The sequence below is a fragment of the Daucus carota genome, chromosome 3 (assembly GCF_001625215.2).
Source record: "Daucus carota subsp. sativus chromosome 3, DH1 v3.0, whole genome shotgun sequence".
Lineage (NCBI taxonomy): Eukaryota > Viridiplantae > Streptophyta > Magnoliopsida > Apiales > Apiaceae > Daucus > Daucus carota.
This window is the reverse complement of record NC_030383.2, coordinates 42918005-42945615: the sequence shown is the minus strand read 5'-3', so window position 1 is coordinate 42945615 and position 27611 is coordinate 42918005. Positions and strand designations below refer to the sequence as shown.

At 36.2% G+C, this 27611-nt stretch overlaps 5 protein-coding genes across 8 annotated transcripts in view; 1 reads left to right on the top strand and 4 right to left on the bottom strand.

Annotated features, from left to right (window-relative positions):
• LOC108212503 (transcription factor MYB113) overlaps positions 1–24980 on the top strand; it is a 38807-nt gene extending 13827 nt beyond the window's left edge. The window contains exon 3 of the mRNA XM_017384226.2: positions 24183–24980. Coding sequence (XP_017239715.1) covers positions 24183–24786 — 604 coding nt within the window. The 3' untranslated portion in view covers positions 24787–24980. The remainder of the gene's footprint in view (positions 1–24182) is intronic.
• On the bottom strand, positions 1562–12138 carry LOC135151190 (uncharacterized). 4 transcript variants are annotated; one of them, XR_010289775.1, is made up of 3 exons: positions 11962–12138; positions 10741–10826; positions 1562–2710 (listed from the first exon to the last, which is right to left on the bottom strand). XR_010289775.1 is itself a non-coding variant. In XM_064088903.1 (3 exons), exons 2-3 carry the CDS (start codon positions 8882–8884, stop codon positions 2649–2651), a joined length of 1236 nt encoding a protein of 411 aa, XP_063944973.1. In that variant the 5' UTR covers positions 8885–10826; positions 11962–12062; the 3' UTR covers positions 1562–2648. The 4 variants fall into 4 exon arrangements, 2 of the variants coding, with proteins under 2 accessions (XP_063944973.1, XP_063944974.1); XM_064088903.1 differs by having other exon boundaries at positions 7711–10826; positions 11962–12062; XM_064088904.1 differs by having other exon boundaries at positions 1562–1796; positions 7711–10826; positions 11962–12062.
• On the bottom strand, positions 13453–14479 carry LOC135151191 (uncharacterized). The gene is made up of 2 exons (XM_064088905.1): positions 13900–14479; positions 13453–13811 (listed from the first exon to the last, which is right to left on the bottom strand). The coding sequence occupies exons 1-2, from the start codon at positions 14071–14073 to the stop codon at positions 13605–13607; spliced, it is 381 nt and encodes a 126-aa protein (XP_063944975.1). The 5' UTR covers positions 14074–14479; the 3' UTR covers positions 13453–13604.
• On the bottom strand, positions 14488–16203 carry LOC135151716 (uncharacterized). The gene is made up of 4 exons (XM_064090836.1): positions 15456–16203; positions 15156–15288; positions 14723–15034; positions 14488–14625 (listed from the first exon to the last, which is right to left on the bottom strand). The coding sequence occupies exons 1-4, from the start codon at positions 15746–15748 to the stop codon at positions 14488–14490; spliced, it is 876 nt and encodes a 291-aa protein (XP_063946906.1). The 5' UTR covers positions 15749–16203.
• Positions 17906–20022, bottom strand: LOC135151715 (uncharacterized). Its single transcript, XM_064090834.1, has 4 exons — positions 19073–20022; positions 18830–18929; positions 18155–18759; positions 17906–17909 (listed from the first exon to the last, which is right to left on the bottom strand). The coding sequence occupies exons 1-4, from the start codon at positions 20020–20022 to the stop codon at positions 17906–17908; spliced, it is 1659 nt and encodes a 552-aa protein (XP_063946904.1).
• Positions 24981–27611: the final 2631 nt, after the last annotated feature.

The window sequence follows — 27611 nt, the reverse complement described above, 5'->3', positions numbered from 1 at the left end:
CTAAGGAAGCTGAGCCCTCAGCTCCGCAATCCGCTCATCTACAGCTTCCAGCCTGGTAAGCAGGCCTTCCCTCTCCACCTCCGCGTCCCGCAACCGCTCCCGCACCGTGACACCAGGAGGGACCGGCGGGTTGTCAATCGGCACCATCAACCGCCCATCCACCTCCTCCGCGTCCCGGGCACGACCCGGCAGCAAAAGCTCGTGGTAAACAATCTCCAGAGCAGACTCATAGGACTGCTCCTCGTCCTCCAGAGCCTCCGCGATTCTCACCGTGATAAGCTCGGCCGGCAACCGGCGAATCCGGTTGATCAGATCCTGTCGCCGGCGCCACTCGCTCGACCGGCCATAGTACAGGTTAGAACTAGCTGCAAAGCTGTCGGAAGACATATCACCTGCACAAAACAAACCAAGGCGAGACGACCGGTTAAAAGTTCCGATCAGATAACAAAGCAAGAAAACAGATGATCACTACGCCGGCAAAGCCTAGACTCGAACACTCACCAATATTGCAGAGACAAGCTTTTACAAAGATACGCGATGAACTGAGCACTTTTCACCAAGATAAAAACTCCCTTTATATAGACAGCACTCCAGCCCTTTGAACTTCAGCCGTTACTTCCCTAGGCAGTTGAAGCGCCAAAAATACACATCCATCACCCCCGTCAAAAGCCTCATACATGTATCTGTGCCAGTAGTTAATTGGCACAAATATCCGCACAAAATACCATCAGTCAAATTAACCTTGCATGCAGTTACAGCATCCACCACTCACAGTAAGCCACGTGGAAAAACCGTACACTCCCCATACGGAACGACAAGACCAGGCGGCAAAAAGCTTCACACCTTTTGAAAATTTTGAAATCTATGGCCCAGCAAACACAAACCGGGTAAATCAAAGCCCATAGCCCGCCACATCAATCCAACCACTCAAAATTACACACTTGCACAAATACAGCCCGGGATGGCACCTTTGCGGGAGGGATTTTACTTACCCCTCCCACCCGCTAAAGCAGATGGAAGGCGTAGGGGGGCAATGATAAGGTACCACGCTACAGTGACCGCCAACAGTACCCGCCCCAGCTACAGGGTCTGAAGACCTCCAAAGTCAGACCTCATCATTACTAAGTACAAGGCAAACAGGGTAACAAGCATGCACCAATCCCAAAAGGACAGAAAAAAGGACAGTAGGTGCACCAAAACAGCCACCCATGCTGGGGAGTGGCTATAGACCCATACCCGCCACTGTAGCAACAGTGGCGGCCAAGGGCCTATATAAGGAACTCCCCAGCCAAAATGGAAGGTAAGTGCAAATTTCTCCCCAAAACTCTCTCTCAAAAACATCTCTCGCCATACATTTAGAGTGAAAACTCTCTGATTTCCCTTACTTGTCAAGCACATCCAAATCACTGATTATCACGCCGGAGGCGCCTCACGGGATGTCACCCCTGTGACACCCTCCCAATCTGGGGCCTAGATCGGGGAGTCACATAACTAAATTAATTCAAACATGAATATAATATTCAGACCCCAATACTCCCTGGACCTATCACAGGTTATGGTATGAAACAAGCAAACTAAATATTATCACAATTCTAGAACAAATTAAAAACATAACTCCGGTATAGAGTTACAGTTATAACCTGAATAATTTACATGAATTAATCCTTACAGAATTCCAGCTTACTACTTAATGTTCTCACGTACTATCTATTCGAGACAACAAAACATTATCAGTCTCACTGCTAAGCACTATTCTTGCTGGTGGTAGGCTTGGTTCACACGATCTTCACACCTAGCTGTCAGGGTTAGACAAGAAAATATGAGCCAAACAAGCTCAGCAAGTAACCAATCTAATATAGGAAAAGAGATTAAGCTCATGTGATTATGAAAAATAAAAGACAGAGAGGAGTATAAATTTATTTGGTTTTAGTAAATTCCAAAGGTTTAAAAGAAATTATTTGTCTAAAAATTATTTGGAGTTTCACAATAAACTCAAGTTACTTCACAAAATAATCTCCTAAAAAAAACTTTCCTGTCATCGCATCAGAGCTTTTTCCAAATAAACATTCTTTTCATAAAATTTAAAATAAGCATTATGATTGGATCCTTACTCGACGCTTCTGGACCATACGGGTGATCAGCCACGTATGTCCCCATACCGGACATAAAGTCCCTCTGGACATCAATTGGGCACCCAATTAGGCAACTCTTTGGCCTTTTTACGCTGGACTAGTGAAACTAGCCTCTTACGCCACCTGAAGTACGCTGGACCGGCGTCACTCGGCCTCTTACGCTCACCAATCATTTTTGCAACAATAACAGTTTTAAACATTTCATATTTCAACAAGAATTCAGTTCTTGTACTATCAAAGCATTCATTTCTTTTTCATTTATAATTCTCATATCTTGAAGAACATTATACAAAAACAGCAAAATATGCTAACTTTAACTTTCAAGATCTTCTGAAAATTTTCTACTTCCCCAAGGTTCTCAACATGTTTCGCAATTTGGGGTAGAGCATAGGTATTATTAACAACGATATCACAAGTACAATATACTAAACATACTTTAAAAGTATTGTTCTAGTTCAACGAAAAGGTTAGAGGTTGAGGAGGGTTACTTGCCTGAACAATGCAGCTTTTGTGCCACTAGTCCTCAGTTTTAACTTCCTTTCCTTTACTACCTCCGACTACTTTTGCTTTACTCGTATCTACAATCACGAGAAACACTATTTCAGTACCCTCATTAAGGCTCGACGTCCATTTGAACGTCTAACTCTAATTACTATCTACCCTTTCGACAATTAATCCCTCATTAAGTTTATATTCATATATACATACATAGAATTTACAAACATATATCACATAACAGGTACCAAGTTAAGATATTTAAATACACGCATATATAATTATAGCACGCTACATGTCACATAAAAATATATTTAATTATATCTTTATAATCTATTAAGCTAGAGTTCTTCTTAATTAGTCTACTACCCAAATACATGTATCAGTCATTATACATAACACATAAGTGAGGTGTGCACAGAATATCAACATATACCAAGAATAATTCATTTTATTATTATTTATTTATTTATTATTATTATTATTCTGACTAAATTTCAGCAGCACCTCCTCTATAAATAGTGCTACCCGTCGGAATGAAACCGACCCAACATCAATATTCGCAAACTGTATACAACACATAGTTACTATCCAATCCGATTAACATAAGTAATAATAATTAAAATCCACAAATGATCACTTCTTTTCGGCTCAATATCTATATCATAGCCGCTTACATATACACTTAAAATTCCGATGAACATTTAGAATCCAGAATCATTACACACACAAAAATAAATTACACATCAAGCTTATAACTTCAAATTGCAGTGGCACACCTCAAAAGAAATCAAACCATACAATCCAAGAAACAATTATTAATATCTAAAAGTCTCTAAACAATTCACAAGTACACAATTTACTCTTGCACATGAACTAATTAAATATCAGGGCTCAAGTATCATCATTGCCGTGTTCCGCCGGCTCGCCGAGCTCATCGCCGGCGGTGGTAGTTTCCAGGCGGTGCCCACAGGGGTGTCCAGCCACGAAACTCGCCTAAATCAAGTACCAACTCACATAATCGATCATTAATCACAATTATAATACCCAAAATCCCGAAACCCCTTTTTACTCAAACCCTAGTTTTTCATATATACATACAACCTTGTATGTATACACGCAGGGTGAGCAAAATTCAGAGGTCGTGTAATAGTTTTACGGCCTTGAATTGCTAATACAGAAGGAGAATGGTTTGTATGTCAAGGAGAAATGAATTACCGAAAGAAAACAACGAAGAGAGAAGACAGCTTGCGTGCGTGCGTGAAGAAGAAATGGGGAGGGCCTGGCCCTTTTTATAAAAAAAACAGGGGCGATATGGTAATTTCACAATGCTGCTTTTTAGAGAATAAAATTGATTTAAATACAATTTACTTTATAAAATAGTTTCTTTCATAACAAAATTATACAAAATAATATTTTCATCCTCCCCAATAATTTTGTGATATTCTATTATTAATATTATTCAAAAACAATTATTAAATATCTATTTATGAATTTTGCAAATAAATGTGGTTAAAATTATTTTATCAGAAAAACTATTTGTAGCTCAAAATAAATTAGCACATAAACACGTAGCCAATTATAATCCACACATGATTAATTCAAAAACTCATCAACAAGAATAACAAATAATAATTTATTAATATAATAATAATTTATAAATCCGAATTTCCCGGATATTACAATCTCCCCCCCTTAAAGGATTCTGTCCCCAGAATCAGATCCTAAGTGAACAAATGAGGGTACTTTTCACGTATTTCACTTTCTAACTCCCAAGTTGACTCTTCAACTCTGGGATTCCTCCACAAAACTCTAACTAGAGCCATCGTCTTGTTTCTCAACACTTTTTCTTTTCGATCCAGAATCTTGACTGGTTGCTCAACATATGATAAATCTGGCTGGATCTCTATAGGTTCATACTCTATCACATGACTCGAATCAGGAGTATACTTTCTAAGCATCGACACATGGAATACATTATGAATGTGTTGCATATGGGGTGGTAGAGCTAACTCATAAGCAACCTTTCCTACTCGGTTCAAAACCTCAAACGGTCCTATATATCTAGGATTCAACTTTCCTTTCTTATTAAATCTGGATAATCCTTTCCAAGGTGAGATTTTAACCAACACTGCCTCTCCAGGCTCAAATTCCCTATCCTTCCTATGCTGATCTGCATACTTCTTTTGTCGATCCTGGGCAGCAACTAATCGTTTTCGAATAAGTTCTATTTTCTCTTTTGTTTGTTGAATTAATTCTGGACCCATAATCTTTCGCTCCCCAACCTCATCCCAATACAACGGGGATCTACATTTTCTTCCATATAAAGCTTCATACGGTGGCATTCCAATACTTGCATGATAGCTATTATTGTATGAAAACTCTACCAAAGGTAAATGTTCATCCCAACTTCCCTTAAAATCTATAGCACAAACTCTAAGCATATCTTCTATCGTTTGAATTGTTCTTTCACTTTGACCATCAGTCTGCGGGTGATAGGCGGTGCTCATCTTAAGTTTAGTGCCCAAACATTCTTGGAATCTCCTCCAAAATCTCGAGTTGAATCTAGGATCTCTATCTGATACTATCGATACAGGAACACCATGTCGCATCACAATCTCATTCAAGTACAATTGAACTAACTTCTCTAAGGAGTACCTTTCATTTATTGGCAGAAAATGAGCTGATTTCGTCAATCTATCAATTACTACCCAGATGGCATCATGATTAGCCCGAGTCTTCGGTAATCCCACTACAAAATCCATAGCCAAATGTTCCCATTTCCATTCTGGAATTTCTAGTGGTTGTAGCAATCCACTTGGACGTTGGTGTTCAGCCTTTACCTTCTGACAAGTATAACATTTGTTTACCCAGTCTGCAATATCTTTCTTCATCCCTGGCCACCAAAAATTTTGTTTCAAATCTTTATACATCTTTGTACTTCCAGGATGTAAAGAATAACTTGAACTGTGTGCTTCGCGTAAAATTTCATCCTTTAACTCGCTCACATTGGGGATCCAAATTCGAGAAGAAAATCGTAATATTCCTTTATCATCCTTATGAGTTTGAAGTTCTTCTCCTGACAACTTTTCTCTTTCGCTTTCAAGCATATACTCTTGACATCTCCTAACCTTCTCTATCAATTCTGGTTGAAACATCAGTACATAAGCTTTCTGGCTTGTATCCTCGGGAATGCATATTTCTATCTCCAACCCTTCCAATTCTTTTCTTAGGTCTTCTACCGAAGTTAATAAATTTAATCTCTCCTTTCTGCTTAGAGCATCTGCTACGACATTCGCCTTCCCTGGGTGATAATTTATCGTGCAATCATAATCTTTTATCAACTCCAGCCACCGTCTTTGACGCATGTTAAGTTCCTTTTGGGTGAAAATATATTTTAAACTTTTATGATCCGTATAGATCTCGCACTTTTCTCCGTACAAGTAATGCCTCCAAATCTTCAAAGCAAATACGATTGCTGCAAGTTCTAAATCATGAGTTGGATATCTCTGCTCGTGAGGTTTTAACTGTCTAGAAGCGTATGCGATTACTTTTCCATGTTGCATCAGCACACACCCTAATCCCTTATGAGAAGCGTCACTATATATTACAAAATTTCCTTGGTCATCAGGTTGCACTAACACTGGTGCAGATACCAATCTCCTCTTCAATTCCTGAAAACTCTTTTCACACTCATCATCCCATTCAAACTTCTCATTCTTTCTTGTCAACTTAGTTAAAGGGGTTGCTATACTTGAAAAATCTTGTACAAATCTTCTATAGTATCCCGCCAAACCTAGGAAACTCCTCACTTCAGTTGGGGTCTTAGGCCTTTCCCATTTCATTACCGCTTCTATCTTAGCTGGATCTACTTTTATTCCTTCACTGCTAACGATATGACCTAGAAATTGCACTTCCTCTAACCAAAATTCACACTTTGAGAACTTCGCATACAACTTTTCTTTCCTAAGAGTTTCTAGAGCCATCCTTAAATGTTCTGTATGCTCTTCTTTTGTTTTTGAATAGATAAGAATATCATCAATAAAGACAATCACAAATTTATCAAGGTATTTCTTAAAAACTCTATTCATTAGATCCATAAATGCAGCAGGGGCATTGGTCAATCCAAAAGCCATAACTAAGAATTCATAATGCCCATATCTAGTGCGAAAAGCAGTCTTTGGTATATCTTCAGGTTTAATCTTGAGCTGGTGATATCCCGACCTTAGGTCAATCTTAGAGAAACAAGTAGCTCCTTTAAGTTGGTCAAACAAATCATCAATCCTAGGTAATGGGTATCTATTCTTGATGGTTAGTTTATTAAGCTCTCGATAATCAATGCACAACCTCATACTCCCATCTTTCTTTTTTACAAACAAAACTGGTGCTCCCCATGGAGACACACTAGGCCTGATTACTCCTTTATCTAGCAACTCTTGCAACTGTTTCGCTAACTCTTTCATTTCTACAGGAGCCATCCTATAGGGGGCCCTTGAGACTGGCTCGGTCCCTGGTGCTAAATCAATAGTGAACTCAATCTCCCGATCTGGGGGTAATCCTGGTAATTCATCTGGGAATACATCGGAAAACTCATTCACTATTGGTATATCTTCGAGTTTTGGCGAATTTTGGTTTACATCTATCACGTGGGCTAAATAAGCCTCGCATCCTTGTCTTAACAATCTCTTAGCTTGCACAATAGTGAGAAATTTCTTGACTTGCTTCTTTCCCCGAAACATAACTGCCCTATCACCTTCTAAATTCAATGTGACTTTCTTTTCCTTACAATTTATCTGCGCATCATAACTTGTTAACCAATCCATTCCCAAGATCACATCGAATTCTCCTAACTTAAAGGGTATTAGATTAGCATACAAGTGACAGTTTTCTATCTCGATATCACACTGGGGACAGACTTGATCAACTAAAACTTTCGCTTGATTTGCTACCTCTATTACTAAAGGTTGTTTAAGGGGTTGGGTTTCACATTGCAATTTATTCACAAACTCTTCAGAAATAAAAGATTTGGTAGCCCCGGAATCAATTAACACTTTTGCTTTAACTGAATTTATAGGGAGCGTACCTGCCACCACATCTGCGTCTTGTATGGCATCTTGCATAGTCATGTTGAAAGTTCTGGCTTTGGGCTGAGTAGGTGAAGCTTGAGTTGGTGGTCCAGTAATTCTAAGAACATTTGAAGCTTGAGCAGACTCCTTACATTCCCGAGCAACATGGCCCGGCTTCCCACACTTATAACAAGTAACTCCTATCCTCTGATTGGTACACTCTTTGGCATAATGCCCCTTCTTGTTGCATTTGTAACAGGTGATATTGGGCTTATTACAAACGCCCGGATGCTTCTTCCCACAAGTTCCACATTCAGGTAATGGAGGCCTTACTGGTCTTTGTTGGGTAGATGGTTGATATCGAGTTCCTTGCCCTCCATTTCCCTCTTTAGGTTTCAGATTTCCCCTACTCTGGTCTTCGAACTTCCGGTTAAACTTGTTTTGAAAATTCCTCTTACTTGAACCTCCTCCCACTTCCTCATTCTTCCTTTTTCTCATGTCTCTCTCTTTTTGAGACAATTCGCTTTCCCCTTCTATGATCATTGCTTTTTGAACTACCGCTGCATAACTCTGAAGCTCAAGTACTGCAATCTTACCTCGGATCCAAGACCTTAGACCTTGCTGGAACCTTTTTGCCTTTTTAGCATCAGTATTAATGTACTCAGGGACAAATCGAGCCAATTCAGAAAACTTGGTCTCATACTCAGCTACGCTCATATCGTCTTGCTTTAATTCCAGAAACTTGATCTCCATTTGATCTTGCATGTAACTAGGGAAATATTTCTCAAGAAATAATTCTGTAAATCTCTGCCATGTGATTATACCCTCACCTTCTAAAACTCTCGTGGATTCCCACCAATAATTGGCTTCCGTCTTCAAGAAATAACTTGCAAATTCTGTCTTCTGATCTTCACCTACCTTAACTAAGGCAAACGCTTTCTCTATCTCCTTAATCCATGCCTTGGCTTCTATAGGATCAGCAGTACCTTTGAATTCCGGAGGGTGTACAGCTTGAAAGGATTTAAAAGTCACTCCTGACTGAGGTGGTTTTTGTTGTTGTGCTATAACTGCAGTTTGCTGTTGGAGTATTTGTAAAATTTGAGCCATTGTAGGGTCTGCACGAATCTGACCCTCCGGATTCTCAGCATTTCTTTCGACTGTGGTTGCAGGGGGAATAGTTGAGTCTGACATCTTTCTGAACAACAAAGATTTATTAGACAATACCCATATACCAACATAACATCAGACTTTCTTTTATTGATCCCACATATATTACTAGTTGCTCTCAAACACTTCATTAACTCCCACCTTATCTTTTTTTTTTTTTTTTTCATTGAATACATTCTCTCTTTTTTCTTATAGGAACCTATCGCGCTACAAGGATTCACAAATAAGTGGGGAACATAGGTATTATGCATAGGTATTAAAACAATCATTACTTGAGCGATTATACAACAATCATATGAAGAAATCTATAACTGAATAAATCAACATTCATATAGCTCTTAACCGGGTCAACATCCATGTCCCTGAACTCATAAATTTAAAGGCCTTAATTAGCGGGTCAGTGGCTATAGGCCCCTTACACATCTGCCTACTAGCTATCTCTTCTACAACACTCGCTCTGACTTACCGCCTAGCACGGGTCATGTAACCCAGTTTTTCTTTTCACTCTTAGCAACTACACTAATCAAAATTCAAAAGAATCTCTACAGTCACTCCATCTTCCTAAATGTCGAGTCCATAACCACAAATCGAACATAACCCTATATGAGTTTCATTCCTATTATCCACTCTTTATAAACCTTATCTATTTGATTAACCCTGGCTTGTTTCAGTGACCAAAACCTGTAGCTCTGATACCAACTTGTGACACCCTCCCAATCTGGGGCCTAGATCGGGGAGTCACATAACTAAATTAATTCAAACATGAATATAATATTCAGACCCCAATACTCCCTGGACCTATCACAGGTTATGGTATGAAACAAGCAAACTAAATATTATCACAATTCTAGAACAAATTAAAAACATAACTCCGGTATAGAGTTACAGTTATAACCTGAATAATTTACATGAATTAATCCTTACAGAATTCCAGCTTACTACTTAATGTTCTCACGTACTATCTATTCGAGACAACAAAACATTATCAGTCTCACTGCTAAGCACTATTCTTGCTGGTGGTAGGCTTGGTTCACACGATCTTCACACCTAGCTGTCAGGGTTAGACAAGAAAATATGAGCCAAACAAGCTCAGCAAGTAACCAATCTAATATAGGAAAAGAGATTAAGCTCATGTGATTATGAAAAATAAAAGACAGAGAGGAGTATAAATTTATTTGGTTTTAGTAAATTCCAAAGGTTTAAAAGAAATTATTTGTCTAAAAATTATTTGGAGTTTCACAATAAACTCAAGTTACTTCACAAAATAATCTCCTAAAAAAAAACTTTCCTGTCATCGCATCAGAGCTTTTTCCAAATAAACATTCTTTTCATAAAATTTAAAATAAGCATTATGATTGGATCCTTACTCGACGCTTCTGGACCATACGGGTGATCAGCCACGTATGTCCCCATACCGGACATAAAGTCCCTCTGGACATCAATTGGGCACCCAATTAGGCAACTCTTTGGCCTTTTTACGCTGGACTAGTGAAACTAGCCTCTTACGCCACCTGAAGTACGCTGGACCGGCGTCACTCGGCCTCTTACGCTCACCAATCATTTTTGCAACAATAACAGTTTTAAACATTTCATATTTCAACAAGAATTCAGTTCTTGTACTATCAAAGCATTCATTTCTTTTTCATTTATAATTCTCATATCTTGAAGAACATTATACAAAAACAGCAAAATATGCTAACTTTAACTTTCAAGATCTTCTGAAAATTTTCTACTTCCCCAAGGTTCTCAACATGTTTCGCAATTTGGGGTAGAGCATAGGTATTATTAACAACGATATCACAAGTACAATATACTAAACATACTTTAAAAGTATTGTTCTAGTTCAACGAAAAGGTTAGAGGTTGAGGAGGGTTACTTGCCTGAACAATGCAGCTTTTGTGCCACTAGTCCTCAGTTTTAACTTCCTTTCCTTTACTACCTCCGACTACTTTTGCTTTACTCGTATCTACAATCACGAGAAACACTATTTCAGTACCCTCATTAAGGCTCGACGTCCATTTGAACGTCTAACTCTAATTACTATCTACCCTTTCGACAATTAATCCCTCATTAAGTTTATATTCATATATACATACATAGAATTTACAAACATATATCACATAACAGGTACCAAGTTAAGATATTTAAATACACGCATATATAATTATAGCACGCTACATGTCACATAAAAATATATTTAATTATATCTTTATAATCTATTAAGCTAGAGTTCTTCTTAATTAGTCTACTACCCAAATACATGTATCAGTCATTATACATAACACATAAGTGAGGTGTGCACAGAATATCGACATATACCAAGAATAATTCATTTTATTATTATTTATTTATTTATTATTATTATTATTCTGACTAAATTTCAGCAGCACCTCCTCTATAAATAGTGCTACCCGTCGGAATGAAACCGACCCAACATCAATATTCGCAAACTGTATACAACACATAGTTACTATCCAATCCGATTAACATAAGTAATAATAATTAAAATCCACAAATGATCACTTCTTTTCGGCTCAATATCTATATCATAGCCGCTTACATATACACTTAAAATTCCGATGAACATTTAGAATCCAGAATCATTACACACACAAAAATAAATTACACATCAAGCTTATAACTTCAAATTGCAGTGGCACACCTCAAAAGAAATCAAACCATACAATCCAAGAAACAATTATTAATATCTAAAAGTCTCTAAACAATTCACAAGTACACAATTTACTCTTGCACATGAACTAATTAAATATCAGGGCTCAAGTATCATCATTGCCGTGTTCCGCCGGCTCGCCGAGCTCATCGCCGGCGGTGGTAGTTTCCAGGCGGTGCCCACAGGGGTGTCCAGCCACGAAACTCGCCTAAATCAAGTACCAACTCACATAATCGATCATTAATCACAATTATAATACCCAAAATCCCGAAACCCCTTTTTACTCAAACCCTAGTTTTTCATATATACATACAACCTTGTATGTATACACGCAGGGTGAGCAAAATTCAGAGGTCGTGTAATAGTTTTACGGCCTTGAATTGCTAATACAGAAGGAGAATGGTTTGTATGTCAAGGAGAAATGAATTACCGAAAGAAAACAACGAAGAGAGAAGACAGCTTGCGTGCGTGCGTGAAGAAGAAATGGGGAGGGCCTGGCCCTTTTTATAAAAAAAAACAGGGGCGATATGGTAATTTCACAATGCTGCTTTTTAGAGAATAAAATTGATTTAAATACAATTTACTTTATAAAATAGTTTCTTTCATAACAAAATTATACAAAATAATATTTTCATCCTCCCCAATAATTTTGTGATATTCTATTATTAATATTATTCAAAAACAATTATTAAATATCTATTTATGAATTTTGCAAATAAATGTGGTTAAAATTATTTTATCAGAAAAACTATTTGTAGCTCAAAATAAATTAGCACATAAACACGTAGCCAATTATAATCCACACATGATTAATTCAAAAACTCATCAACAAGAATAACAAATAATAATTTATTAATATAATAATAATTTATAAATCCGAATTTCCCGGATATTACAACCCCCCGTGTAGCGTTGTTTTGCAGGTTAGGTCTTGCCTGAAGCTTCCCGGAACATTGCACTGGAACCCTAGACGAGATTTGGAGTTATCATTTTCCAAACATCAACTCAATTACTCAAAGCTTTGTCATGAGAGTTGATATCACTACAAAAAAACAGGACAAAACCGACCGCCAAAAACGGTCGGTTACAACGGTAAACGGTCGGTTTTAACACTAAAACCGACCGGAGAAGCTGGTCGGTTGTAACCTGGTCGGTTATCAGCTATTGGTCGGGTTTAAAGACGAAAACCGACCGAAATGTCAGTCGGTTTTGCTTATTAAAGAAAGTCGCTACCTGGGCCCTGCAGCAATGCCATCTGGAGCCACGTGGACGCCACAGCCACGTGTAAACTAAAACCGACCGAAGTCGGTCGGTTTAAATGTTTGACCAAAATATGGTCAATCGATATAAGAATAATATAACCGACCGGTTGTGGTCGGTTATAATCTATTGACCAAAAAAGTCAAATTTGTTGGGGGAACTAAAACCGACCGTCTGTGGTCGGTTAAAATATCTTGACCAAAAAGTCAAATTTGTGGCAGCTCAATAAAACCGACCGCAGGTGGTCGGTTATAAACGTTTGACCAGAAAAGTCAAACTAAAACAATGACCTTATAACCGACCGCTTTCGGTCGGTTTCCCATAACCGACCGACAGGACATGGTCGGTTAACGACCAGACCGCTTGCAGGGCTTAAAACCGACCGTATATAACCGACCGGTCTACCAAAGATAACCGACCGAGTAGTAAGCAATCGGTCGGTTTTCTGGATTTTTTGAATGGTAACCGTGGTCGGTTATGTATACGTCGGTCGGTTTTGTCTGTGAATTGAATGGTAAGGGTGGTCGGTTTTGTCTGCAGTCGGTCGGTTTTCTGGGTTTTCTATCAAAAAAAAGAATAGTCCTGCTGTTTCTATATACTGCCATACCTGCTACCAACGACCAACAATCAACAATATCCAAAATACATAAACCACAACACCATATATAACAACAAAATGTACCATAACTACAATCCCAAACATCAAACTTATAATTGTCTACAAGGGCAAACCAAAAGCCCTTCACAAGCATTAACCAAATTCCAAATCCAACTTAAACACAATATTCAAAACACAAATATTCAAAAGCCAAACTAATCTAATGTAACATCTGAATCGGAAGCAGCTCCATCCGCAGCGGCAGTAGCACCCGCTCCGGAAGCAGCACTAGCATCCGCTCCCGAAGCAGCACTAGCATTGGCACCCGCATCAGCACCGGCTTCGGGTCCCCCGCGTTCCTCCTCCGACAGCTCCTCTGGATCAGTATAATCCTTCTCCGCTGCGAGTCTGCGTTCCTTTTCCTAATTGCACATATAATAGACAATGACAACAAATAAGAAAATAAGCATACTCGATCAATACAAGTAGATAACAAATATGAATTCGTACCTCTTCAACCTTCCTTTCCATTTTGAGGAGTATATCCTCGACCATCGACCCCACAATGTGTACCATCTCCCCACCAATCATAGAATTCCATTGAACCCTTGTACTTGGATCGGCAGCTGGATCGGAGGCCTCTAGTGCGGTTTTTGCAAAATTCGCGATCTCTTCTTCAGACATTTGTCGCTGAAATTGAAGGGGGTTCGCACGGACCTCATTGAGCACATTGCGCACGACCGAGAGGTACACATTGTCGGGAATGACGGCTTCTTGTCTCTGACCGGAAGATCCACCGGCTTCGCCTCTTGTTGAATCCCTGTAACGTGAGGCGAGAGTCGGAATAAGTTGACTAGCACGAGCCTCGGGGAATCCAACAAGGTAGTCCTTCTTAGGCTTTTTGCCTTCGGGAACTCCGGTTGCTGACAACCACCATTCCAAGGGCTCGTCTCTATCCCCTGTTTGTGTAACCGACACCGGCCTGCTTTCTAGAATAGAAGCATATCGTGTCTACAGAGAAATGTGCATCAATCAGTACATTAAACAACTTAAAAAGTAAAATGGACATTGAAACTTTAAAAAAAAACCACAAGACAATCATTTAATTATCGCTATGGCCATTGCAGCAGGCGTGGTATACACGGGGTGCTCGGGATCACTTCCAACCCTTGTATGCGTCAGGTTCCATACTTCAAGGCGAGTTGGATTCTTTCCTCGTTCCTTCCTTTTCATTTCCTTCCAAAAACAATTTAAATCATCAATATAATATATATGTGAATTAAATCTTAATTAAGAAATTAAGGTGTGTATGATAATAGATATTTATATATACCTCCTTCACTTTATTAAAAGACCGGGCACCGGCACTATGCAACCGCTCGACGTTCTTGCGGTTCGTAGATCCAACGGATGACCTATGCAAGTGCCCCTCATTCTTTTCCCAATAATTTAATAAATCCTTCCAAAAAAGTTCAGACCAATATCCAGGTCTTAAACTCAATTTTGATTTTCCGCTTTCCTTTGATTTTTGCTCAATATTTGTCTTGAGCTCATTCAACGTCCTCTTTATTGTGTTCTTGATATGCTTCTCAATTATATTTTTTGCTTCGGACCGGCTTTGTCCCTTTTGTTGCTTGAAATATAACTACAATTATAATAAAATCAAGATAAATTACATACATATGGTTAGACTATTTACACATAATACAAATAAATAAAAAAGCATGCATACAAATCACGATGTGAGCATAAGAAGAGTAGCTTACATTAAATTCCTCGACTACGTGTTTTAGCCATTCATCATCATATTCAACAATGTCGGTGAACGTGTAATGTCCAACGGGCCACCTTTCACGAACAATAGCAAGCAAAGTCTTCTTTGCTTGATCATCTTCAATACTACCAAAATGTGAAAAGAGATTATATGTACATATATATGTATGTCAACAAAATTTAAACAAGTGCAAGATACATATATATATAGATAGATAGATAGATAGATAGATATACATATATATATATATATATATATATATATATATATAAGTTACTACAAGTAGACTTACTGTCCTCCTGAAATATTGATACGGATTGGTTTCGGAGGGACTTTTCCAAACAAACCGGCTGAATGGGATCGTGGCCTCCTAATTACCCTTCGTCTTGGAACTTCCTCTTCATTCGGATTCTCCCCGCCTTCATCCGAATCAGTTGGCTCATCACGTATAGCCAAGGTGCTAGACTTTCCTTTACCCTTCCGAGTGGAAGTTGTCTCCTTGGCTTTCCCTTTTCCCTTGCCTTTGGTTGTCTCCTTGGCCTTCCCCTTGCCCTTGCCTTTTCTTGCCATTAAGGCAATGATCATCACCACAAGGATGACAAACCACCACAAGGTGCCCTAATCAAACACCATAAACACCATTGGTTAGAATATGAATAAAAAAATAATCGACTTTAAATGGAATCTACAACCCCTTATGAATCAAAATGCAAACCACAACCCCTTAATTATATCACATAAATTTCATTCACAACCAATTATGCAAGCCACAACACCTTATGAATCGACTCATTTTTGAACATATAAACGCCAAAATGAATGAAACCACAACCCCTTATAAATCAAAATGCCAAAATACAAACCACAACCCCTTAATTATATCACATAAATTTCATTCACAACCAATTATGCAAACCACAACACCTTAATTATATCAAAATGCCAAATGCAAACCACAACCCCTTAATACAAACACAAAACCAAATTCCAAGCCCTCCTTATGAATGTGAGTACAAACTAAAAATTACAAAAATATAAAAACAAATAAAAAATAGAGATTTCCAAACTAACATATACAAATTAACATATACAAACCAAAACTAACATATACAAACTAAAACTAACATATACAAACTAAAACTAAAACATATACAAACCAAAACTAACATACACAAACTAAAACCTATCGTTTTCATTCTCATGACATAACCGACGACAAGAACTTGCATGTATATTTCCAAACGAACATATACAAATTTTATATACATACAATGCATACATATAAAAGCTTGAAAACTAAACAAATCAAACAAATTGAAGTTCAATAGAGCTCTATACTAACACAAATTTAAGCTCTATACTAACACAAATTAAAAGTTAGGAGAGGGTTTCGGATTCTACCATTGAAGAGGATTTTGGAGAGGGTTTCCGATTCTTGATTCTTGCCGCCATTGCACTTGATTCTTGCCTTGAAAGAGTTAGGAGAGGGTTTAATTCGAGTTTGGAGTTTGAAAGAGTTTGGAGAGGAAAGCTTCGAGTTCGTGTGAGAATAAAAGAGGAAAGGGGGCTTTTTTTTTGTTTATATACTGACGCACCAAAACCGACCGGCAACACGGTCGGTTTTGACCTGGAAATCTGTGCAGAACCATCAAACGACGTCGTTTCTGTCGCGCGGGTGTTTTAATTTTTCACGAAAAAATTCATTTTCCGCGTAATTTTCAAGGTCGGTCGGTTTTACTATATAGTCGGTCGGTTTTGTGTTTTTGGGAAAATATTTTCTTAATTTAATATTTTGTTTATATAAAGTATTATTATAAAAACGTTATAAAAGTGTATTTCGATTCATCGAAATCATCTGAATTTTTGTCTCGACGTTGATGAGATTATTTTATTAACATCCGTACGGTTGGATCGTTTAAATAATAAAACATCAATTTTTGAATAATTAAGAGTGAACGAGATAATTCAAAATAAGACTTCTGGTATATGATCAGTCTTCTGTTTAGGGGTTCCGTACATATAAGAATATTTTTTAAAATGTCTAAAAAATTAAAACATCTTAGTCAAGTTTATAATTAACATGTGTGACTTCGTAACGTGAAATTTAGGCGAACCGGGTTTTTTAAAAATATTTTCTTAATTTAAAATTTTATTTATGTATAGTTTCACAATAAAAAGGTTATAAAAGTGTATTTCGATTCATCGAAATCATCTGAAATTTTTGTCTCGACGTTGATGAGATTATTTTATTAACATCCGTACGGTTGGATCGTTTAAATAATAAAACATCTAATTTTTGAATAATTAAGAGTGAACGAGGTAATTCAAAATAAGAATTCTGGTATATGATCAGTCTTCTGTTTAGGGGATCCGTACATATAAAAATGTTTTTTGAATTGTCTAAAAAATTAAAACATCTTAGTCAAGTTTATAATTAACATGTGTGACTTCGTAACGTGAAAATTAGGCGAACCGGATTTTTTAAAAATATATATGCAAAATCGGTCGGTTATATTTGCAATCGGTCGGTTTTCTGCTTTACCGAATGGTAACCCTGGTCGGTTATATTTGCAATCGGTCGGTTTTCTGCTTTACCGAATGGTAACCGTGGTCGGTTATATAGCAGTTCGGTCGGTTTTCTGCTTCTTGAATGGTAAGGGCGGTCGGTTTTATGACTAGTCGGTCGGTTTTCTGCGTATTTTAACAAAAAAAACAAGGTTTTGTTGTTTCCTTTCTCTGCCTTTACCTGCGACCAAACCAACAACCATCCAACAAACTAACAAATCAATAATCAATAATTTCATGAAAGTTGAAGTACTAAATTCAACAACATCATAAAATATTCAATTATATTAATCAATTTCATCAAATCCATCATCATAATCATCCTCTTCTTCATCTTTGTCTTCTTCTTCTTCTTCTTCTTCTTCTTCTTCTTCTTCTTCTTCTTCTTCTTCTTCTTCTTCTTCTTCTTCTTCATCATCATCATACTCTTCTTCATCTTTGTCTTCTTCTTCTTGTTCATCTTCTTCATGTCGAACGAACGGTAAGGAACCATATTGTGCAAAATCAACAAATATAGAGAATGCACTAGTAGCATTTGATCTATCTTCTTGATAAGCTTCTTCAATATCATTTGATATTTTGATAGATTCGCTTATCGGACGACTTTTAGACTTGACGACCGTAAAATATTTGCCATGTGGATTCAATACACTGGGAGCATAGTAAACCTGGGAAGCTTGACTAGCCAAAATAAAAATCTCATCCGACTTCAATCTTGAAGTAATATCCACGGTCACGACCCTATTTTTATCAATCACAACACCATTTCCGACACTATCAAACCATATACATTTGAATAAATATACATAATTTCCTCCTCGATAAATAAGCTTGACAATTTCCTCCAATTGTCCATAATAATCACTATTGTTATCATGCGAAGTGCCCTTAACAATGACACCGGAACCGGAAGATGTTCTCGTACAAAATTTGTATCCATTGACTTTACAAGTCTCAAATGTCATTACCCGCATAGCCGGTCCCTCAAACAAATATTGAAGAAGAGGTCGGTTTACATCATTTCGTCCAACCTAAAAATATTAAGATTATATTGATGAAATATATTCAAATTTCAAAGGAAATTGAAAAAACAATATATACCTTTTTCAATAACCAATCTTTAAATCGGGTCTTTATGTAACAATCTAATTGTTGAGGTGTTGTCTCCGGACGTTGACTCATAACACGATCTGTAAACCGCCTGAAATAAATTATAATAAATAAATTAAAATAAATTATCAATAAATTATAATAAATAAATTAAAATAAATTATCAATAAATTATAATAAATTAAAATGAATTTAAATAAATTTAAATAAATTTATTTAAATTATAAATGATACCTTAGATAAGGTTGAATTTCTGGAGAGTTTAGAAGTACATATTCTTCTGCTAACTTTCGCTCTTTATCGGTCAAATAACGACTTCCCTCTTTACCAAGACATTCAATTGGATATTCAAAAACTTCTAATTTTTCGGAGCCATCACCATCAAAACGAGCTTCATTGCGACGTATTTTATTATGAATTGAGTCCGTGGCAAAGTAGAAGGAACAAAAATTAAGAATCTCCTCTTCCATATAACGTTCGGCAATCGAACCCTCGACTCGCGCTTTATTACCAACCTTTTGTTTAAATTTCCCTAATAACCGTTCAATTGGATACATCCAATGCCAATAAGCGGGTCCTGCTAGTCTAATTTCTTCTGCTAAATGTATTACCAAATGCTCCATCGAATCAAACCAAGTCTGAGGAAAAATTGTTTCCAATAAACACAAAGCTCTAATAACCGATTTCGTCATTAGATCCAAGTCGGATATCGTAATCACAGATGAACATAATTCTTGAAAAAAATTGGAAATCATTGTCAAGGCATCCACAATTGGTCCCGGTAGAAGCTCGCGAATTGATAGAGGCAACAATTTTTGAAGGAAAATATGACAATCATGCGATTTAAATCCAAAAAACTTACACTCCTTAGCATTGCAACAACGAGATATATTTGAGACATAACCGTCTGGAAGTTTCAACGACTCAATCCACTGACATAGAAGTTTGAGTTGTTTTCTACTAAGAGAGTACGGAGCTTTTGGTTTTTTGCCATTTTCATCAATCCACAAATGAGGCAACACACCGAAGTGTTTGCAATCCGACCTTGCCTTGTGGTGATCTTTTGACTTCTTGCCCCCAACAATGGTAAAAAATATGTTCTCAAACACATTTTTTTCGGTATGCATGATATCAATGGAATGTCGCAAACTATGTGAAGACCAATAAGGGAGATCATAGAACATCGGGGCATGAGTCCAATGATGCTCAACCCCATATCCATCACTTCTTTTCTTTTTGTTAGTCTTTCCGGGTGGTGGAAAGTCTATGCTATCAATCCAAGTTTTAACTTCCTCCCCGGATAACCTTTTTCATCTCATAATAAGACTCGGGTAATGTGTGCTTTTTTGGTAACACGTCCATAATGATCTTAATCAAACTGTTGAAGGCTTTGTCACTACAATTAGACGCATTTTTGAACTCCAACAATTTTGCGGTAAAACTTAATCTTGTAAATTTTGTGCAACCGGGATAAATAGGAGCACCATTTTCAACAATCGCCTTATAAAATTCTTTAGCACTATCATTAGGAGCTTCTTCAACATTAGTAGTACCCGTGGTATCATAAAATTCATGATTCGAACCGGCAAAATCATGTAACATGGAGTTGATATCAACATGATCATCTACTACCCTACGACATTCTCGCGTTTCACATGATTTTCGCTTTTTATTTTTTTGCGAAACCTCTCCGTGCGAAGTCCATACCGTATAACTCTCCATCATACCCTCGGATATCAAATGAAACCGAACATCATCTACCCCTAACCAATTCAAATTTTTACAAAGCTTGCAAGGACATTTCATCATACCTCCCTCCATTTTCAAGCTTGCAAAATTCAAAAATTCCTCTACACCTTCCCTATATTCTAAATTTAGAGTAATTTTATCTCGTTGCAACCGGTTACTAATCCAACTCCGATCAAGATTTGTCATCTACATAAATATATATACACACCACGTATGTATTAACATAACATAAAACATATACACATTACAAATTATCCAAGAAATTTATATAAACAACATTCATACAAATTATTCTCAACAAAATAAATAAAAATCACAATGTGATCATAATTAAGAAGAGTAGCTTACTTTGTTTTTGATAATTGATTCCTTCCTTTCTTGTTCTTCTTTTTCTTCTTCTCCTTCGTTTTCTTCTTCTCCTTCTTCTTCTTTTGATATTTGATAATTTCCAAGCTTTGTTGTATAATGAAAGTGGAGAGTAGTTTTTAACTTCTTAGCTCACACAAAACCGACCGACTGTCAAAAATAAACGGTCGGTTATGTCTATTTAAACAAAACGATGTCGTATCACTGCTACAACGCACCTACCCGCCGTTTTTTAAATAATAAAAAATACAATGGGGGTCAAAACCGACCACCGGGTGGTCGGTTATGTTGCAAAATAAAACCGACCGTACGTTTCTGGTCGGTTAACGAGCAGACCGCTACTTTCTCAGCATTTAAAACCGACCATATAAAACCGACCATATAAAACCGACCGGCCAAAAGCGACCAACACCTCGGTCAGTTTTATTGTCCACAAACGACGTCGTCTTAGCACTTAGCCAAAATAAATCAAGAAATAAAAATAAAATAATCAAAACCGACCGAGAACGGTCAGTTTTATATTACATAAACGACGTCGTTGTTCTGTGCCGCAGAGCATTCTCAAGACTTAGCCAAATAAACCGATAAATAAAACTATTAAGAACAAAACCGACCACCATATCGGCCGGTTTTCTGCACTTGGTTATGCTACAAACGGTCGGTTATGACCCAATCGGTCGGTTTACTGAGTTACGGCAATGGTAACCTCGGTCGGTTATGACTTTAGTCGGTCGGTTTTGTCGCTTAAATTTTTAAAAAAATAATTTGACGGAACTGGTTTTATATCAGAAAACTCATAACAAACGCAACCATTTATTCACAAGTCGTCTGATAAAAACCAGTCCCGTCATTGATAACTCCCTAAAAAATTGTTTAATCTTCAAAATATTTCAAATTAAAATTTATGCGACCAACAAATTAAACTCACACGCTTTATAAAATCAAACTCAAAAAAATATATCAAAATCAAATCAAACTCAAAATCAAATAAAATAGATGAGTAATAACAATATTTAAATCAAATTCAAAGTCCAAAATCAAATAAAATTAATCTTAATAATATTTCAATTTCAAAATCCTATCAAATTCCTAAGCAATCAAGGGGTATGAATATTGGGAGTGTAACTCATAGAATTCAATACAAGGTAATGGAAGGGTGACTCTTGGGATTGTAACACTAATACAATTCAATGTAGAGACTTTTTAGTTGCTTAACACTTGTGCTATAAAAAGGGCTCTAATCTACCACAAATTAACTACAACTACTACAATCACAATCAAAATTACAATGGCAGTCACAATCAACTACAACAACAACACCGTCACAATCGATGGAGTCTCCTATGGCATTCTCGACATCCCCGATGAAATTTGGGTGGAAATGGATTGGGATTATAGAATCCCAATCATGTTCATGCAAATGGATCACTATCTCGAACAGGAGCGGTTAGAGGAAGAAAGGCGGGCAGCGCTACGCAAGCAAGAGTGGTTGATTCGCTTCGCGGGGATGATGACCGCGAAGTTGAAGCAACAAAAGAAGGACGAGGACAAGGAGGACAAGGCGGGCAAAGGCAAAGGCAAGGCGGGCCCTTCGGGGATTTGAAGTTGTTACAGTTGTTTTCAAGTGTTTTATTATGAATTTTATTTAAGTATTTATAAATATATATGTTTATGGGTGTTCTTATAAATTATGAATATGAATGAAATGATTATATATTTTGCTTCAAAAACGGACTCCTTCTTCATTATCATGCATTCATTACAAACTCGACTAAAAATCGAATTCAAAGAACATTCACAATTAAAGAGAAACTAAAAATCAAAATCAAACTCAAATTCAAAATCAAACTCAAATTCAAAATCATATACCTAAAGAAACATATATATACATACATACAAAAACACATATATACATACACAAAATGCTAAAGAGAAACTGAGGGAGAGATCGATATACCTTTAAACTGAGATTGAACCCTAATTGAGATTGATATCCAAAATCCAATCGAGACCGAACGGAGTTTAAAATCCATATTCTTCATGTGCATTTTATTGGCGGAGAGGGAGAGATTAGTTGGCAGAGAGACAGAGAGAGGGGAGTAGAGAGAGATTTTTGGGAAGAGAAGAGGAAGAAAATAAGTTGGGGAAAAAGAAAGATAGACTGGTGGGGGAGAATCATATTAATCAAAATTACGAGTTAAAACCGACCGGTGCCGGTCGGTTATGATATTTATACAAAAACGGCGTCGTAACCCCTTCCCTGACGAGTTTATGTAATCCATTTTCCACATAAATAAAAAAAATTATATGAATATATTAGGATAAAACCGACCGCTGGCGGTCGGTTTTGGTTTTCGCGATCACACGTCGTCGTTTAAACTCATAATTTATTTAAAAATCAATTAAATTCTTTAAAAACACATAACCGACCGAGGCTGTGGTCGGTTAAACTCCGTACACGTCAGCCGTAAAACTGACCACTGTTGTTCCGGTCGGTTATAAAATGCCTGGCCTTGCCAGCAAGGCAAAACGATGTCGCTCTGCGGCGTAACCGACCGATTTAGTCCGGTCGGTTTTAAGTCGACACTTTTTTTTGGCGGTCGGTTTTAGCCGGTCGGTTTTGTCCTGTTTTTTTGTAGTGTATGTAGTACATATTATTGTAGCAGACTTTTCAAGGAAATTCGTATACCTAATGTTGTGTTTGGTTAAAGTGAATGAATTTGGAAGGAATGAATTGAAATTCGAACTACATATTATAAGGAACCGTTCAAAAATTTCATTTCTTCCTTCATTCTATATCTTACACCCTATACTAGAGTTTACACCCCTATTTTTAAAAGGAATGGTCGATTCTCACCTATATCCAATTTGTTCTCAAATCTCACCATAACAATTTTATAATAATTATTTTTATTTTTATTTTTCTTTTATGTTTGCTCATTTCATTTTATTCCATTCACTTCAACCAAACAAAAAAAGAATTTCTATACCCAACCCTTAATTTGAAACTTCTTTTTTCACTATTTTAGGAACACGAGAAAATCAGAATTAATGCGCCCCTTTCTAAACGTACTTATACTGCTCAAATAAATAGTATCTTTATATTTATCTAAAATTCTTAGTTTCCTCATAAGCTCCGGCTTTGTGCGTGAGGGTGGCTAGTGTATATGTAGAGATACTTCTGTATAAAAGTCCACGCAAATGAATCATATTCATGTATTGTATGTAGATGGTCACTAATTGCTGGAAGACTGCCGGGAAGAACAGCTAATGACGTTAAGAACTTCTGGAATACCAACCTTCAAAAAAAGCTTATGACTGCTAGCTACCAAAAAGAGCTTATTAATGGAAAACAATCTATTAATACTGCTACAACTAGTATTGTTTCTGCTGCTGTTATAAAGCCTATTCCGCAGACCTTAAATAGAGGCAGAAAATCATCCAGCTATGGCATCAATCCCAGTAATCAGTTGAAGAACAATCCTTCACCTGAAAATATAAAAAATAACAACATTAGCACAGGTGACCAAAATAGTAATATTCTTGTCAACAAGCAACCAATACCACCAACAGAGACACCGGATCATGATGGCATCGAGTGGTGGAAGAATCTTCTTGCGGAAATAGATATTCCAGGTCATGAAGAAAAATTATCGGAGGGATTACTATTGGTGTCCTCAAGTGGCGTCCACAATCTGGATGCTGAAAGAGAAACAACTGGGAAGATGAGTGACCAAACATCCTCTCCTACAGTAGAAGCAACTGGTTTCCTAGAAGATGGCAAGGATAGCTGGTGTGATATTTTGAATCTTCTAAATTCCGATCATAATTAATGAAGTTTAATTCTATGCGAGCAATCAAGCATGTATAATTAAGCCCGTGTAAAATAAGCAAGTGTTGAATATGTTATTAATATTAAGTGTAGCTATTGATATAAGTTCAATCTGTTGGATAATGAACACAAAAGATAGTAATTAAACTCGGGGATTTGTTATTTGCTCACACCGAAAACAGAACAGATATGCCTATATAAATAGGCTAGGCAGAAAACAAACCAACACATAACAAACATAATCATTGATAAGAATTTGGCAAAGAGCATGGTTAAAGTGTGATGTTTTTACGAGGTTATCTACATTTTCTACTTTTCTAATATCAATTCAATTTTTAACTATCTGTTAAAAAAAAAATTCAATTTTCATAATTAAAATTGCTTTCAAATGTTCGTCCCAAAATTTAGAAGTCTCTGGAGCTGCAGGCCCGGCACCATTCAAGATACGACGCCATAAAACGACACCGACCTGGAAAAGGAAATGACTTATGTGGGACCAGCATATTAATTTCCAGTTAAATCGGTTAAATCATGACACATTTATTGCTATAGCCTATAGGATAAAACCTGTGCATTTATATAAACATATTTAATGGGCAAACCAAACATGTCCACACTTCCAGTTTTGTGCTATTCTCTTTTTAGTAGATTTATTAGGTTTTCATAAATATACAATTTATAATTCATGATTAAATAATGAATTGGAGAATTTAATCAATTTATTTTAAACTAATTTCTATATATAAAATTCTTAATTGAAGTGATGCAGAACAACAAAATAGTCAATTCTTTTCCTGTAGTTCTCCTGGGAAGTCAGGGACCCAAGATGTTCGGTCGTTGTGAGCTGTCCAACTAATATGCTTGGAATTACTCAAAAAAACTAACATGCTTGGAAACTGTGGGCTTCAGCAGATAACGAGCAGTTTTGTTTAATTTAATAACGTGTTTTTTGATTATAATTGAAAAATTATATATGAGAAAGAAATATTTATATATTGGGTTGTTTTTTATATTTATATATATCAGGTATAAAAGTTATTAATAAATTATTTTTTAAAGTGATCTTCATATTTTTATAAAATTAAATTTCAAAATTAAAAATAATTCACTAAAAATGATTAGGATTATCAATTTCTAACATGATTTATAAGTCGGTGGTTAACTTATAAATTACAATGTTATATCTAGCCAAGTCGGCTCTCTTGTGAACAAAATTTTCTCATATGAGATACATGAATAAATTTGTAGTATCTTAAAAAAATCTGTTATTTTAACTTCGTGTGTAATATATATATCTAACAATGATTTTTATTTTTACATTATATAAAGAAGAAATTCAATATACGTATGTGCTATTCCCTCATTATTGAATTAAAATGTATCAAATGATATATATATATATATTATCAAATGATGTCGGTAAAAAACTAGCTTATGATCCTAGTCCCGAGAGACTCCTCCCCGTCTGATCGATTTCTATGCAGTTTTTTTTTTGAATGTCCCATCATCTCTATACATTCCAAAAATAATAAATTTTAATAATATGAAACATTATTATACCACTACTTTCTTCCCTTGTATAAAACACTATTAAACCAATACTTTACTCCATATCTTGAATATACTATTAAATAAAAATGGGTCTCACTACTTTACCCACTTTTCATTTAACTTTATTTGATTTTGAAATATGTATTTATTTGGACGAAATAGTGACCAGGGGTTACAACTTGCACATGAACGTTAAGTGTGGGTGCATATTGTCACGTTTTAAAGTTCAGGTACTAAACTGCGTTTGAAGCAAACCTAGGGATTACAAAGGGTAATTAACTCAAAACATAATTATAATTTATAGGTTTGATACATTTATACAGGGGTGTAGACTCTTAGATTCATATTAGGTTTAGATTTTTTTTTGAGAAAGACCGCTTCTTGAGTCATAATAAAGAGGATCTTTCTTATTGAAATTAGACTTCAAGTGAAACTTGGTGACTTAAATACTACACTTATTAATAGACTCATTTATCTTTAGCAAGATAGGTTTATTTGACATGTTACTAAAAATGTCCTTTTAAGTTTTTTTCGGCTAATACCACCTTCAAATCTAACTTAAGTAGGAACAATCAAATTGTTATATTTATTGGAACAATATTAGAATAATATAATATAGAGAAAGAATTGCACCGGCAAACAAACCTGATTTGTTTAACAAACGGGCACACACCTGCACAAGACAAATTGCCTTTTTAGCTGTCAAAGTCGCTAGAAGCAAATGGTAAGGTAAATATTTATGCTGTGTTCACTTGATGGGATGGATAAAGTGGAATGGAGGGAGAAAGAAATGAATATTGTACTCTGACATGAGATTGAATAGAGAAAATGTCTATAATTTTCATTTTTTCGTCATTCTATATATTTGTATTATTTTAAGTAAAATTCTGACGCATATGTTTTGGAATGAATGCTCATTCCATTTCGACGTCATATATTTCTTTACAATCTTTTATCATAAGAAATTTAAACTCATTTACATTTAATCACTATAATCTCATACTTTATTTTATCTTCATAAAAATTCTATACAACTTTTCATTTCATTCCATTCAAGTCAACACAATGTTAGAATGGGGAGAAAACAATCGTGGTGTTTGGATACCGAAGCATGAGGTGCTTTTCAGTTTCTTTTAAGCCAGAAGTTGGAAGTTAGAAATGCTAGTTTTTTTCGAGCTTTTTTTAGTGAATTGCATTTTTTTGAAGTTTTTAAATTTTTAATATGTTGAAAATTTTATTTATTAATAATGTTTCTTGTATTTTTATAATTTGATT

Bases quoted from the DNA above. Each gene is read 5' to 3' on its own strand.
- LOC135151190 (XM_064088903.1), bottom strand. From the start codon at position 8,884: ATGTCAGACTCAACTATTCCCCCTGCAACCACAGTCGAAAGAAATGCT. The intron at 2,711-7,710 runs GTACGCTCCCTA...TCGTGATTGTAG, and splicing joins AGACGCAGATGTGGTGGCAG to ATACGAGTAAAGCAAAAGTA.
- LOC135151191 (XM_064088905.1), bottom strand. From the start codon at position 14,073: ATGTCTGAAGAAGAGATCGCGAATTTTGCAAAAACCGCACTAGAGGCC. The intron at 13,812-13,899 runs GTACGAATTCAT...ATGTGCAATTAG, and splicing joins TGGAAAGGAAGGTTGAAGAG to GAAAAGGAACGCAGACTCGC.
- LOC135151716 (XM_064090836.1), bottom strand. From the start codon at position 15,748: ATGATCATTGCCTTAATGGCAAGAAAAGGCAAGGGCAAGGGGAAGGCC. The intron at 15,035-15,155 runs GTAAGCTACTCT...TTATAATTGTAG, and splicing joins ACGTAGTCGAGGAATTTAAT to TTATATTTCAAGCAACAAAA. The intron at 14,626-14,722 runs GTATATATAAAT...TGTTTTTGGAAG, and splicing joins CTTTTAATAAAGTGAAGGAG to GAAATGAAAAGGAAGGAACG.
- LOC135151715 (XM_064090834.1), bottom strand. From the start codon at position 20,022: ATGTTCTATGATCTCCCTTATTGGTCTTCACATAGTTTGCGACATTCC. The intron at 18,930-19,072 runs GTATCATTTATA...AATTTATTTCAG, and splicing joins GAAATTCAACCTTATCTAAG to GCGGTTTACAGATCGTGTTA. The intron at 18,760-18,829 runs GTATATATTGTT...TAATATTTTTAG, and splicing joins AAGATTGGTTATTGAAAAAG to GTTGGACGAAATGATGTAAA.